This window comes from Patagioenas fasciata, chromosome 7 (genome assembly GCF_037038585.1).
Source record: "Patagioenas fasciata isolate bPatFas1 chromosome 7, bPatFas1.hap1, whole genome shotgun sequence".
In the NCBI taxonomy this organism is placed as follows: Eukaryota; Metazoa; Chordata; class Aves; order Columbiformes; family Columbidae; genus Patagioenas; species Patagioenas fasciata.
This window is the reverse complement of record NC_092526.1, coordinates 6989680-7004964: the sequence shown is the minus strand read 5'-3', so window position 1 is coordinate 7004964 and position 15285 is coordinate 6989680. Positions and strand designations below refer to the sequence as shown.

General features: G+C 40.3%; 1 protein-coding gene across 6 annotated transcripts in view; it reads left to right on the top strand.

Moving 5' to 3' along the window:
• THSD7B (thrombospondin type 1 domain containing 7B) overlaps nt 1–15285 on the top strand; it is a 370487-nt gene that overhangs the window by 220501 nt on the left and 134701 nt on the right. For all 6 annotated transcript variants that reach the window (XM_065841421.2, XM_071810742.1, XM_071810741.1 and 3 more), the window contains exons 9-11: nt 2341–2532; nt 5945–6179; nt 8456–8571. In XM_065841421.2, the coding sequence (XP_065697493.1) occupies nt 2341–2532; nt 5945–6179; nt 8456–8571 (543 nt within the window). The remainder of the gene's footprint in view (nt 1–2340; nt 2533–5944; nt 6180–8455; nt 8572–15285) is intronic.

Genomic DNA, 15285 nt, shown 5'->3' with positions numbered 1-15285 from the left:
GAAAAGGAGACCTGTCTTCTGGGTGGAGTGACTTGGACTGTGTAAAGTCAGATTAAATCAGTGGAAAGGCTCTCCTGTCGTTCGACAGTAGGGTTTTCTCTGATGCTTACACCTCTAGCACAATCTGATTGATGGAAAATTGGGCTGAATCCCCAAATTCAGTGAACTTCATGGCACTCCCTTACTTTAAATTCCATATATAATGAAGACAACCTCTTGCATGGATGGAAGGACAGGGGACACACTTGCAGGGCCAGCGTCCTGACTCATCACTTTTCGTTCAGAAGCCTGTTACTGTCTGTTCATGTGCTTCCCTGTGTCAGTGATGGCAGAAGAGGAGAGATGTTTTATCCTCCTTCACCAAAGCATATAATCTCTTGATGCTACCATACCATTGACTCCTACAATCACGCCTGCCCAGGATGCCCTCATGTTATCTGCTGCAGCACAGACAAGCTGTCAAAATGTTAGCAGGGATTTTGACGCTAAAATGACTCGGGAAGACAGCTGGAATAAAGCTTACAGAGTTGTTTGGTGGGTTTACATTGTTTGTTATTTTTTTCTTAAAGACAGTTCTCAGCATTATATGAGCATCCAAAGCAGCAGTGGTGATAATGGGCTGGTTGAAGCGAATGATGGATGAGGGTTGGTTTGCAGGGGTGCCAAACATGGTACTGAAGGATGGGGGCTGTCTGTAGGGAGGGTGATGATCTCTCTTTTCTTACCAAGTAGACTCCAAGTAGTAGCGCAAATATTGGGCACGTTGAGCCTTCCTCAATGATCCTAGGCACGTGCAAGGGAAAGGGAATATGAAAATAGAGTATTTTTAAACATACTTGCAGTCTGATTGCCTGCTAGATTCTCCGTTACTTCTCATAATATGCTTGGAAAGTTTTATTTGTGCCTGGAGGGCGACGAGCCTGTCTTCATTTAGGGACGCGGCTGCAGATGATACCACCGCGCTGTTGACAGCTTTATGTGCTCTCCCTGGCAGCCTCTCTTATTTACTCACTCGTACATGTGTTGCCTTGCGAAAGCCATGCAGTTTTCTACCCTCCTTGTTATAATTGCAGCCTGGGCCTCCTTCTCATGGAGCCTGTTCCTGTAGCGTGGGGTGAAAGAGCCAGTTGTTGCGGTTATAATTGTTTTTCCTAGGTATAATTGTGCCTGGATAGTCATTATGGTTTTTTGCTAGGTTCATAATTAAAGAGACCTTGAAGGTGAGCTTTCTAACTTATTATAAGGGGAAAAGAGGAGGTAACATTCAGTGTGAGCTTTGTTGTTTATGAACAGGTAGATTTGAGCTTCCAGAAATTTTGGATATGTAGCTGAAAATTCACGAGGGTCCAGAAACACTAAACAATAGAACAGTGTAACAAAGTCACTCATGCTGTTCATTGCTTAGCTTATATTTGTAAGACATTAGGTGTAATTTGGTACTAAAAGACTTGCGTTTTATGAATTTTTATCATGTCCTCATAAATTCTGTGTAATTACTAAAATTACTGGACATTTCCTTTTTTATTTTAAAATAAAATTATGTTTTATTTTGCTTTTTAAAAACAGTAATTCCATGTGTTGGACTCCACATGACGCCCCTCACTTGCTTTGTTTTGCTGCTCCTTCTGCCAGCAGTTCTATTGCTTGGTAGGTTTTTCCCCACCAGTCTGCAATGACCTTCTTGTTGGAAGAGGTTTTGGAAGATGCTTCTATCAGGAGGTGTGTTTTGATCCAGGTCTCTTGATTCATCTGCCACAGAAACTATTTCTCCCTTGGATGGGGGTGGTGCAACAGTTTTGCATCTCCTGGTTTCTGGATGAGAATCAGAGTCAGAAATAATAGTGGTTCATTCTGGTGAGGCTGCAGGAGAAGGGCCAAAGCATCTATTGGGCACGTTTCTAGCTTACAGGCAAAAGCAAACTGCCTTCTGTGGGGACCCACACAATTGTTGTTGTGGAAAATAGCTTCTCTACATGGAGATTGCTGCAAAATATAGGGCAATTATCGTCAATTCTGTAGATAATTGATCTTACAGCTTTCTGTTTACCGAATTATCTCATTACTCATGCTTGCCTGCTTTGTAAAGTGGACTGCCGCCAAGGTGTCACACACAAAAACTTCAAACACATAGTTTTCTTTTTTGCTTTTCTGAAGAAACACTTGTGTTACCTGTTCAAGTATTAGACTTTCAAGCCCGAAGCTGAACCATGTGCTCTTCTGGAGTGTGTTCCTCCACGGGCCGGTGGACATTGGACGCTCGGTGAGCCTGTTTGACGCAGACTGTGGATGTTGAACCAAGCTCAGCCTTCCTCCCCATCTGTCTTGTTCTGTTTGCTCCAGGTGAGGAGGTAGCACATCACCTCTGCTCTGAGCTTCCCCGTCCTGAAGTTGTGGCTTGCGAAATCCCTTGTGCGACGGACTGTGTCATCAGTGACTGGTCCCCGTGGTCCCCGTGTTCCCATTCGTGCTCCAGTAAAAATGCTGAGGGCAGTCAAAGCAGGAGGAGATCCATCTTGGCCCTTCCAGCCGAGGGTGAGTGGTAAACATTTTGGATTAATCACTGTTTGTTTGTTTAATGAGTTGACTTGATTCCTCAGCCAAACTGTTTAGATCAGAGTTAACATTAATACTATAACAATAAGGACTAATACTTAATATTTGTCTGTACTTCATGCCTAGCAACTAAAAGATCTTTATGGGCTTGAGTTAATGCATGTGGCAGAGAAATTCTGTCACAGTTCCAAATTATGTACTACAGTCTATGAATTACTGTCTATTGAGGGCCAGTCTGTGTGCGAATTTACTTGAAGAGAGCTACATCCTAATGAAATTGCTGCATGACACAAACTCATCATGTGAGTGTCTTTATATAGGAACATATTAGTACCGATTTAGAAAAGAACAGTGAGCTGTGAAAAATGAGGAAATAAAAAAGGACCTGTTTATTTTATTAATGACCTAGAATGTATTGACCTTCTTGTTTTTCTGTTGTAGCAAGTAACTAGCTCTTGATGAATATATATAATTTCCTCTGGATCTTCATGGACACATAATGTATCTGGATTTGTACATATCAACATCAGTGGTACAGTTATTTAAACAAACTATTTTGTATTAGGAGTGTAGTCTTACAACTACAGTTACAAATATGATAATTCATTTATGTGTTGGTTTATCACACAGGATTTGAGAGGTATCACAAGTGCATAAAAATTCATAAGATGTGAACAGGTCTAATAGACTGAAGCCTTGTTGACACAACAAAACCATCCACTATTGTCAGTGCTACGTGCAGCTAATGCAGCAGCAGAACACTTTTAGATGCAAATCTAGTCTAGGACAAGCTCTGTTAAGTGCTATTTTGTAAATTATCATTAAAGCCACCCACTGTTTCTGGGGCAATGTAAGGACTTGATCTTGCGAACTCTTACTCATGTGAGTGGTCTGTATTCAAATAAACATCTTTAGAAGCACTTGCAAAGAAAACTGGGATCCTGCAGGAGGAAAACTGCTATATAATTGTTGATTGAATGACAATAACTACTACTAAAAAGGTCTGTGAGCTAGAGAATAATTAAAATGAAAAATACAGTTGGCTTAATATTTTCCATGGAAGTAGCAAAATGCAAACAACAGATAAATGTGGAATTATGACAGTGAAATGTTGAAGAAGTGAGTTCTGGAAGTACCTAAGCTCAGTCATCTCAGCTTGAAACACACTAAACTAAAAATGCTGTGCTTTGAACTGAATACTTTAAGTTTCTCAGGAAGAAATAATTAACCATTAAAATCAACTGCCTCAACGTTTTCTGTGCATCTTTAGCAATGAGTATAATGGTTCGCTTTGCAGAGTCGCACATCTGCATACAGATAAATAGTGATTGATTTGAATTTCTGGAGATCAGAAGTGGATTTAATACCATTACCACTGCGATACTAAGGCAGTGTTCTGTTAGCTGCTTTATCTGGCTCTTCCATGCTCAGCTCGCAGCCGAGCCACCAACCTTTGCAAGTGACATTTCATCTGTCCCCTATCAGCTGAGGCAACCCCGGCTGTGGCTTGTGGATGCCATCCCACGGGCTGACTTCGCTTCAAACCCTTGGCTCCTTTTCTCCCAGAATATAATAACCGGGAGACTGCCGATGAAACTAAAAGGGCTTGGTTTAAATCAGGCTTGAAAAGAGATTTCTTTACGCAACAAACTTCTGAAGCTTGGTCCAAGAGGACATTGTGGAGGCAGGGAGTCTGGGTTTAACACAGATTAGAGGAACTGATAAACAACAGGTCTATAAAAGTCATAAATGCTGACTAAAAAGACTAGGCAGTGGTGTGTTGTCCTGCTTTCCTTGGACAAAAGTTGTCAATGAACTTTAGAAAGTGGCCAGGCTCTTGTGCTTTTGCTAAACAGCATCTCCTGCTTTCAGTTTTGCAGATAGGCTGCTTGGATGGACCATGTGGCATTTCTTATGTTGTTAAGTTAAAACTGCGTTATTACTTTCCTTTGTTCAGGAGAATTTCCTTACCATGGGTATTCTTGAAAAAAAACACCTTATTTTTGCCATGGGAAAGTTAGATATTTTTTATATTTTTGTAATGGACCAGGCATTTTACCATTTGCTTGCTTTTTTTTTGTTTTTTTTCACATGTGCTTGAACACACAAGAGCAATAACTGGTCTGCATTTTCCCTACCAAGTAGAAATCTTCAGGAAAGTATTATAAGTTATCTGGGACATTTTCTACTCCATCATCATACTAAACATGTCTGAGATGGAACACTGCATGGAACAGTCTGTTTTCATGAAAAGATAAACGGTAATGTGATGTGATTATCCAAATCAGTGGGCTAAGAAATTTCTCTCCCTGTTTCTCTTTTCTCAACGCTGTTGATTGTGGCTGTTTGGGGTCCTACCTCATCTGGGAGGGCTCAGACCTGTGAGGCGGTAGCCGTCCCGTTGAGGTGCAATGTGCTTTATCTCCTGGGATTTTAGTAGGGTGTAAGGATGCTCTGCACCTTGTGGTATCTGTCCCCGACACTTCAGTTCTTTCAAAACCTGTAGCACTTTTGCCACATCACATGTTGCTAGATTCTCCCTCCTGGAAGAGATAGGCTTTGATTTTAGTCATTTTTACTTTTTTCTTCCTAAAATGGCAGTGCTTACTGTTACAATTTCACCACATTACTCCTGAGCTTTTGAGCTACAAACATCTGCTGCTTTTATGGGATAAATTCAGACTTCTGGCTGGAGTGTTAAAGCTTCTGGGAGGCTGTTCAAAGTCCTGTCCTTTGTGGATTTTTTGCAAGTTGTTGACAAAGTGCAGTAGCTTAGCAAAATCTTTGGACACCAATTTGAAGGATGCTTCCTCAGAAAAGTAAAGGCTTCATATTCAAATCCTGGCTTTCCAGTTTTCCCCCCTTGATTTGCAGGTATGGGTATGATTTGATACATCAGGACTGTTCAGCACCCTCTACAGGTCAACTCTTTAAGGCAACACTGAATACAGTCCAGATATTAGGAAGAGGTGTTCCTCCTTGGGAAATTAGCAAGGAGAATGAACATAAAAATAATGCTTAATTTGTCTTTAAACCTAATTGCATGTTTGCTGAGCGATACAGGCATTTAAATGGAATCAACTTGGCTGGGTGTAGGAGTATCAATAAGGTAACTCAGAAATATACTTTGCCTATTTCTGTTTCCATTACGAGTTGGAATACAATTTTATGCAAGGCTAGTTTAATGGGGAAACAATATTTTAGAAGGTTGTTATTGCAGCCGTAAAGGTCAGCAGCTTTATTTGAGCTTGATCTATTTATTTATGTATTTATTTGAAATGGGGAAAGAGACCCCAGACATTAAGCACACGTAACGATTTTATTTATTTTTCTGTTTTATTTTTGCCACATGCTGTAAGATAAAATACGGCGTTGTCTTGACTCTTCCCAGGTGGAAAAGCGTGTCCTCCTGACCGAGCCCTGCAGGAGCACCGTGCCTGTAACGACCACCCGTGCGTACATTTCTTCTGGGAAGCCTCTCCCTGGGGTTCCTGCTCTGGAGACGCGATGGGAACGGGGCTCAACGCCACCGTGAGCTGGAGCGGGGAAGCCGCCTGTGGAGTGGGTGTCCAGACAAGGAAGGTCTTCTGCATGAAGAGCAGTTCTGGGCAGGTCACACCTAAAAGGTATTCAATACAGGTTATCGGTGATGATTTGTAGTTACAATATGTGACATATGAAGGTGTTTTCAGCTGGTGTATGGAATCTGCAACGCTGAAAATAACTTAATTTCAGGACTAATTCCTCAGTTACTACTCCATCACTACTATGAAAGGGGTTCTAATATGTAAGAAAAATAAATAGCTAGCCCGTTTTTAATTTTCTTTGTAAATCCAAGCGAAATGCATGATTTTAGTGGTGTAGATTTTTTGCTGTATTTCTAATTTACAGTTTCCTGCAGATATTTTTCCTGAAGGACAGATGTGAGGAAAATATAAAGTACATCTGAATGTAACGTTCATCAGTACATTATTAATAATGCTCTAATAAAATAGAAAAAGTAAATAGAGTTTGCATTATATTTACACAGAACCATACGTGTGATCTATAGCATTCACTTGATTTATATAGCTTCTGTAATGTCATACCAAAATGACTGAATTACGTATTCTGCAGCACAAATATTCTGAGTTTTGCTTTGCTTTCCTAAATGAGGAAAATATGTAGCACAGATGTTTTCCCTAATATCAAAAAATCAAGACATTGTTAATTATTTTTGCAGCGTTAATGAGTCTAGAGACTTGCAACTGAGTTTCATTTCTTATTGTAGCTCTCCAAACAATCCTGTTCATATAAGCAGGCTGTGTTGATTTCAGTAAAGTTAATTAAAATTCTTGAGGTTAATGAGATAAATTAAATACAAGGAAAGAAATCTAGCATTCATTTATATCTAGAATCCATTGATATGCTGCAACTTTACCTAATTAACCATATTGTTATAGAGCTATATAATGTCTAAAACAGTTGTTTGCCTGCTCCAACTTTGAGATGGTGTAAACGGAAATGGAGCTGAAGGGGGTAAATAAATGCTTAAGTGAAGTATGTGAAGGGAAAACAGAGTTTCAGTGGTGGAAAAGTGCTGCCAAAATAAGAGATTTATGCACTGAGGACTTCAGAATGGATCTCTCCTTGGCTTTGATGTGTTAGTTTCAGTGCCATGGTGATCCTTGTGTCATGGAAGTGGCTGGATCAAAAAGTCCGAGTCCTTAAAAGAACTTCTCACTGAAATGGTTTCTTTTGCTGCTTCACTGTGTGTTGTTCTTACGGTGATAATCACACTAAGAATAAACCACTTAGACCTCTTAGAAGGCGTTGGGAAGGCAGTTCTAAGTGAAGGAATTAAACCTCCGTGTTTCAGAGTTAAATATTATTAATACCTTGTTACTGCCCAGGAGGGTCTGGACCGGTCTGGTACTGGAGGGGACGGAAGCCCTTCTGCCAAAGGCATAACTGTGGCTATTTTATATTTTATACTTTATATATTACATACTATATATATGTTGGAGGTGATAAAAACTGACCCAAATTCATGTTGGGTTTAGACCTGCTGTGGTGGAAGTCTACCATTAATATGGCTTCAGAAATGAGAGGTGTTACGTAAATAAATAACATTTGCATGTTGGCATACTGTATTTTTTTGTATTGTGCATTTTCCCTTGTTTCATGAAGAAAAATTACACCCTACCTGAAGAAGGTACAAGGCACGGATACTCAAATTTTTGCAGAAAAATATTTCAATGTTTTCTGTTTGAGAACAGAAATCTGCCCTCTAGGATAAATCATACTTAATGGAAATACAGGTCTCTTTAGTTTCTTTTAAATTATACCTCTAAGTGTCTTATTTCTATCTCGGTAACTGAACAATCACTTTATTTTTCTTTACTGGTGGCATGTTCCTCTTTCAAATGGAATCATTTTGTGTTGTGTATGTTACTCAGTATTTTTGACTGATCTTTCTACTATAAATTAATAAAAAAAGTAATTCCCTTTGTGCTCTCCCACTTGAAATGCAAGATGTGCATGATCCCAGAAAATTGTCCCTTTTCCACCCTTCAGGTTTTCATATATTTACTATCTATGTCTGAATCTTTTATTAGAATATTTTTTGATTTAGGAGTTAAAAGTAAATTTTAAAAATTCACAGAGCTTTTTTTACTACAATAGGTTGTACAACTTTTCAGATAACAATGGAGACCTCAGTCAAAGATCAGTGATCACGTCAGTCCTTTCACACTGCCCCAAATGTACTAAATTCAGTTGGGTTACATGAATGCAAAGGAGAAGAAAAATAAAGCTTACGTCTTATCTTTGAGTCTTAGGAGTGAAATATTTCCCCGCAGTTTGTATTTCTGGTTACGTTTTTACATTTTGTTGTATTTTATCTTTGTGTTTGGATCCATAGATGTCCAGAGTCCATCAGACCTGAGACCGCGAGGCCGTGTCTCCTGCCCTGCAAGAAGGATTGCATCGTTACGCCCTTCAGCGAGTGGACTCACTGCCCAACAACGTGTCAGCCTGGTGAGCCTTCACGAGGAGGACGAAATTTGGGGCAAAAGTAGAGAATTGGCCTAGAAACATGTGGAAGTTGGAGCTCATGTCAGTCTAATAATTTTTAAGGCACTCATCTGAGTGAGTTTTGAATTTGGGAGTTTGTTGAGACTGGTGTTTTTAAGGGAGATGGGACCCTCGGGAGCAGATTTGGAGATGTGAGGTCTCTTCACCTGGAATAAATTCCTTCTGGGCTTCTGCATTTAAAGTCCAAGGCCCCAGTGTTATATGACTGGACATGGAATTGCTCCATTATATGACATATTTTTCTTTTGACCGACCTAGATGTATGTAAGGGTTGTGCAAATAACTCCTGTGCTTTGTGGTTTTTCAAGCACCATAATTTCTTTGATCTAGTTGGGTAGCTTTTGCACACTAGGTGTTTAGCGAAGTTTCTTTCTAATGATCTAGTGTTGGTTTTTGTGACAATTTGTGTGTCTCATAATTGTTCAGATGAAAGCCTTCTCAGTTATCAGAATATTTCATTTTTGTTGGTGGCTTCCTTGCCCTTCAAAGATTCTCAGTGGATGCTCTGGCATAGTCCTTGTTAGATTTTACAAGAAAATGAGTTGCTTTCTAAAACAGTGAATCCTGTTTTAATTAGTAATTTATTTTTAGACTTTAAATGAGCTGCCTATGAAGAAGTAGAATAAATTACCTGGTAAATTACTTTGTTTATTAAATAATAGTCTACAATTAAAATGAGAAGAAATTAATTATTTAAATTCCTTGGCAGTGTTATCATTTTAATATAATTCTAAATTAAAACTTCTTAGATGAGGGAGTTTGCTTTTTGCTAGATCTGTTATTGATATGGCTGCATTGCAAGGTTTTCTTTTTAATTTACATTGCACAATTAAAACCTCAGCATGATAATGAAATTTCAAAACCGCTGTACATATGTGAGTAGTTTGGGGTATGGGTTTTTTTTGTAGAAAAGTTGTATTTAATGAAAACAATATACAGATGGTGCATTACTAAGCAGATCAAGCAGGAACAGGTATTGCCTGGCAGATTTAAAATTAAATGTGTACTGGCATAAGATCAGAGCTTATGCAAACATTCAGTCACTAAATCAGGTTTACACAGAACTTCACCAGTTAAGCTTTTTGTAGTTTATCGGAGAAAACGCACCCAACTTTACCATCTAACAATAAAAAAGATGACATTTTCCCTACATTTAAATGTCATCAGACAACAGGCTGTCTTGTGGTGAAGGATTATCTCGTACCTCAGAAGTGTAGACAGCGGTGAACTCAGGGCAAGAACAGATGGACAGACAACATAATTCACAAAAGAAGTGCAATTGAACCCAAACACCTGTTGGTGAGGCAGGAACAGAGAGGTTGTTGCACGTTATTGATTCTCTGCCATTTTAGATACTGAAAGGTGACAACTGTCTACTGCAGTCTCCTATAATATATCTGTTTTAATGGGTCTTTGAGGTTGAAGACAAACAAGAATCAAAGAATCAATATGGAGGTTTCAGGGTATGAAATGGTTCGGATGAACAGCATGTAGATTTTCCTCTGTCACCTCCATACCCGGCACTCAAGGTGTCCTGGGGAGCTACCTGTTTTCAGCATGGCTGATGTGCTCCCTGCTCTGTCAGCATAGATTTAAAATGATGAGAGTAAAACAAACAACTGACAATAAAGAACATTTTTCATCTGTCTCCTGAAAGCAGATGTTACCTCTAAGTACCTCTTCACTTCTGGGCATTGGTTGTCTGGTGAGAAGGTTAGAAATTTCATTGTTGCTTACTTCTCTAAACAAGTTTACATGAAACATTGGGTAGTAACTGTCCTATTTATTTCCCCATGCCTTAAATCAGATTTGAAACGAGATGGAGTAGGTGGCTGATGAAATTCATGACGTGTCGTGATAAGAAACTCTAGTGACCTCTACCTTGTGTCAGGCAGTTTCTGTCAAGGATCTGCCACTTTCAGCTCTCATAAATGAACACTCAAGCAAATCTGGTCAAAGCTGAAGACCTATCCCTTCAAAAGCTCTTATTTGTACAAAGATACTGAAGACAGCTCTGATTTTGGCGACAAAAATTTTGGAGAGGCTGTGCTTATGATTTGTGTGCTCAGAGCCTGTGCTGACCAGACTCTACCGTTCCTTCTGGTCATGAGTAAGGAGGATGGAGCCAAATGTTTCCTGTAAAAGCTGGACCAGATATTTTACACCTTACAGCAGTGAACAAGGACATCGTCCCTCACCTGAGGATGGTGATGCACCTTTCCAAGTCCTGCGCAGGGTGTCGAGGAAGCCCTGGATGTCTAAAGCAGTGGAAGGAAAGATGCAAAAGCAAGAGAGGAATGAGAAGAGTGGATTGATAGAAGGAGTCCAATGACTGTGCAAATGGAGAGGACACTGGAGGCTGGTGGGACAGGGAGGTGCAACTGGAAGTTGAGATAAAGCACCCCTGAACTTCTCAAGCATTGTTTAAGTTCCGAAGCCAAGGACATAGAATTTAAGATGGTCTTGAGATCCTGAGGTTTGCTCTTTTCAGGATGGGGCAAGCATAGTCGTGCTTGAAATCAGCCAAAGTTTGGCTTTAAAAAGAAAGTTCTACATAATGCTAATACTCTGGAAAATCAGGCTACAGCAATTTAAAAATTATGTTCATTAACATTTGTAAGGAATGCTGTAGAAAAGCCAATGTGGAAATTCAATTTTGAAAATGGGGTTTGAGTAATGTGCAATAAATGTTGAGGATAATTTAGTTTCTTAAGGTGGACAAAATTACTGTGGGAAACTCATTTAGATTTGGTACTGATGAATAGGAGGGAAATGGCTAAGATTCTAATGGTGGTAGATAATTTGAATGAAAATCATCACAAAGTGATATAGTTCACGATTCTTAGGAGAAGCGAAGGATGGCGATATCAGCAAGACATTTAAAAAAAGGCAGGCGTCAACAAACTGAGAGAATTGGTAGCTACACCTCCGGGGAATGTGTTCTATGCAGACAGAAGACCTGGAAGCTACCAAGACTGTACGAAGGGCTGAAGCCCGGCTGAACTTTTTATCCTGAAACTATTCTAATAGCAATCCGGTAGCACAGGGGAGCACGCCATGTGTAGGTCTGTATGTGATTACACGTTCAAGCTTCAGGCCATGAAGAGAAAATATCAAACAGAGCTAGAGAAGCCTTTTTTTGGTCTTTTCTCATCGTCAGAATTGTTCAGAACCTTGCTTCCTTTTTGATTGCCAAATTGTTTCACAAAAATGAGAAGCAAGAAACTGAGGGTGCAAATTAAGCTATAGGAGGATATTAGATAAGAAGAACTACATAAATGGATTAAAAGTAAGGAGATACTGAGCGAAATGTTCTGTTCATTACTTTCTGAGAAATGAGGGAAACACAACATGGGGACTGTACAATTGCTGCTGTTGTTTCCTGTCTGCAGCCAGGAGAGGAATAGACTAAAGAATAAGTATTTCCATGAATGAGATATTCCCATGTCAGTGAGGGGTGTGGATAGAGAAGGAAGTAATAAAGTAATGCCAGATCATCTAATAACTGCCTTCTGGAGTGAGAAATTGCTAAATCCTGAGGAACTAACTAAAACTCACTAATGCCAAAACAAACAAACCAACCAACACCCGGCCCCTCGCCCCATCCTTCTGCCCCAAGAATGGTCAGGGACATTGTAGATTTCTTATCCTATCTTCCTTATGTAGAAAAACACAAGAACAAGTTATTGCTCAAGATACAAACATTTCAAAAATCAGATTCTAATACATTGGCCAGTATGGATTTATTGCAAACAAATCACGCCCAATAAATTTAATCTCTATTTTCTGACAGCATAGCTGCTCTAATTAAGGGAAGTGGTAGATTTTTGACACATTAAACTTTTATCAGGAAGCTGAGGAACAGTGACTTGAATTAAATCACTGTTAAATGAGTACTCAACTGCTTGAAAAATCACACAGTGGATATCACTATGAAAACAGTGCATCTCCTTTACTGCCTACCATCAGGTATTGATGCACATTGATAAGATGCCATGAGCCTTCTCCTCTCCTGGTTGAAGAGTTTCAGCTTTCCTGATCTCTTCTTGTGTGTCAGATGTTAGAGCCACCAAGATGCTGAAGGGAGTGGAGCATCTCCCGTGTGAGGAAAGGCTGAGGGAGCTGGGACTCTGGAGCTTGGAGAAGAGGAGGCTGAGGGGTGACCTCATTAATGTTTATAAGTGTCATAAGGATGGAGCCAAGCTCTTCTCAGTGACAACCAATGATAGGACAAGGGGTAATGAGTTCAAACTGGAACACAAAAGGTTCCACTTAAATTTGAGAAGAAACTTCTCAGTGAGGGTGGCAGAGCCTGGCCCAGGCTGCCCAGGGAGGTTGTGGAGTCTCCTTCTCCGCAGACATTCAAACCCGCCTGGACACCTTCCTGTGGAACCTCAGCTGGGTGTTCCTGCTCCGGCGGGTGGATTGGACTGGATGAGCTTTTGAGGTCCTTTCCAGTCCCTGACATTCTGTGATTCTGTGATGCTCCAGTCCTTGAATAGTCTTCGTGGCTGTTCACTGGACTGACTCCAGTGTGCCCATGTCCTCCTTCTCCTGGGAAGTCTAGAACCGGACATGACATGCAGTGGTCTCACCAGTGCTGAGCAGAGGGAAAGATCATCTCCCTGGACCTGCTGGTGAGGCTCTTCCTAATGCAGCCCAGGATGCTGTGGCCCTTCTTTGCTGCAGGAACACATTGCTGCCTTGTGGTCAGCTTGTCCATCAGGACACCCATGTCCTTCTCTGCAATGCTGCTCCCAACCAGTTGGCTGACACATGTCCATTATTCACAATCAAACAAGAACAAAGGGAGCCTTACAGAAAATTCCTTGCCACAGTTCTATGTGCTATTTATCTGAACAGCTTGCATGCTTGAATAATAACATTAGTGAGTGGTGCAGAGCTGAAAGAGGCAGCAAACACAATGGGCAATATATTAAATGATATTGAAATAATTGAAAAAATTCTCCAAATGTGACTCAGAAAGAAAGAATTGATTGCACGAAGACAGAATGGGATGTAAAGAACTCAGTACTGTCTCAGGCACCCCTGAAGATACAATGGACTAAAACAGAATGGAAGTCAGCAGTTAGAAATGCTGAAACTCATATTGGGCTTGTCAAACTCAGAGGCGCGTTGTGTGTAAAAGACCAAAGGTGTTAGTGTCCTGTACAGGCTGGGATTCCTTGGGCAGAGTGCTGTAAGAAAATGGGCAGCGAGAGGCAATGGAACAGGACCTATGAAGAACTACGTTTGCTTAGTTTAGAGAAGGGAAGGCTTAGAATGGATACAAGTGCTTGAAATTTCATAAAGGTTATGCACCAGATGATAGGGATTTTTTTTTTAATATCTAGTGGACAGAAGATTAAAAAAGGTTTAGTTTAATTTACAGCAGCAATGACTTGGGCTAGATTGTAAGAAAGAGCTCTCCGTGAGGCTTTACAGATGCTGGATGAGGTGTCTGAAAGGAGACAGTGGGAAGTTGTGGAGCTGCCTCAGGTGGAAGCAGAAGGGGGATCACCCTGGACACCCCTGTCCTGCCTCGGGGTCACACCTGGGGTGAGCAGCCTCCTGCCTGGTCCAAAGTGCCTTTGCGGGGATCTCACAGTGACAGCACATGTACAACTGAAGGCTTAGAGAACTTAATATTTTTAGAGCCGACCATTTTTACTGGATCTGTACTTGTACTTTGTGTTAACGGTGTGACTTTTCCTGATTTTTTCCGTCTACTCTAATGCACTGTAATCTTGGTACCGCGGCTTTATCTTGAGCTGGAAGAATACTACTCATAAGTGGGCAAATTTACACACTGCTTTCCTCTCTAGGACAGATTTGATGCAGCCCACTGTTAAAAGATGTTTGTCTGGTCTGGAATCATTTATGGAGTTCTACCGAGATCGCTTTTCCATTTTCTGTCATGTCTTTCTGAAGTGTGAATACAGTACCTGGAGAAGTACTAATGCCATACACAGCAGTTAAACCAGCTCTCAGTTTGTACTTAGCACATACCCAGCCAAGAATTGTGTTTGCTTTGGCTACAGAGATATATAGATAAATCTTATGCTTGTCTTTCATGCTGCATTCTGTACTGTAGATTTCGTGACCTGTGTTTCTAGATGGATTGATCTTGCATTGACTCGGGTTAAGTAGAGAGTTAGCCTCTTGTTGCAGTGGTGTTCCTGTCAGCAGGTTATCATCTATAATTTCTAGACCCATAAAGGTTACTGGTAGCAGCCTGAGACCATCAAAATGTGTCTTCAGAAACAAAACTTTCCATTATGGCAGTTTGGTGTGGGCTTTTTGGTTTGGTTTGGTTGGGTTTTTTGTGTTTTGTTGTTGTTGTTGCTGTTGTCGTTGTTTTTTGTTTGTTTGATTGTTGTTGTTGTTTTTCCTGTATTTTTTCTTCCTCCTGTTCAGGTGTTTGAGTATTTGCTTATACTTATTTTCTTGTCCGATTTGATGGTCTGCTAAATAGACATTTTTAATACATCTCTTAGGCTTTGATTTATCAACCTTCCAGGTGTTGTTCTGCTGAACTACTGGTCATTTTAAAGCAAGTAATGGTAGCTTTTGATCCAACATACCATTCCTTCCCTTCTTTGCGTAGTGCCAGAGTGCTCATAATTCCAAAGTATAAATGAAACACAAAGCATGTTT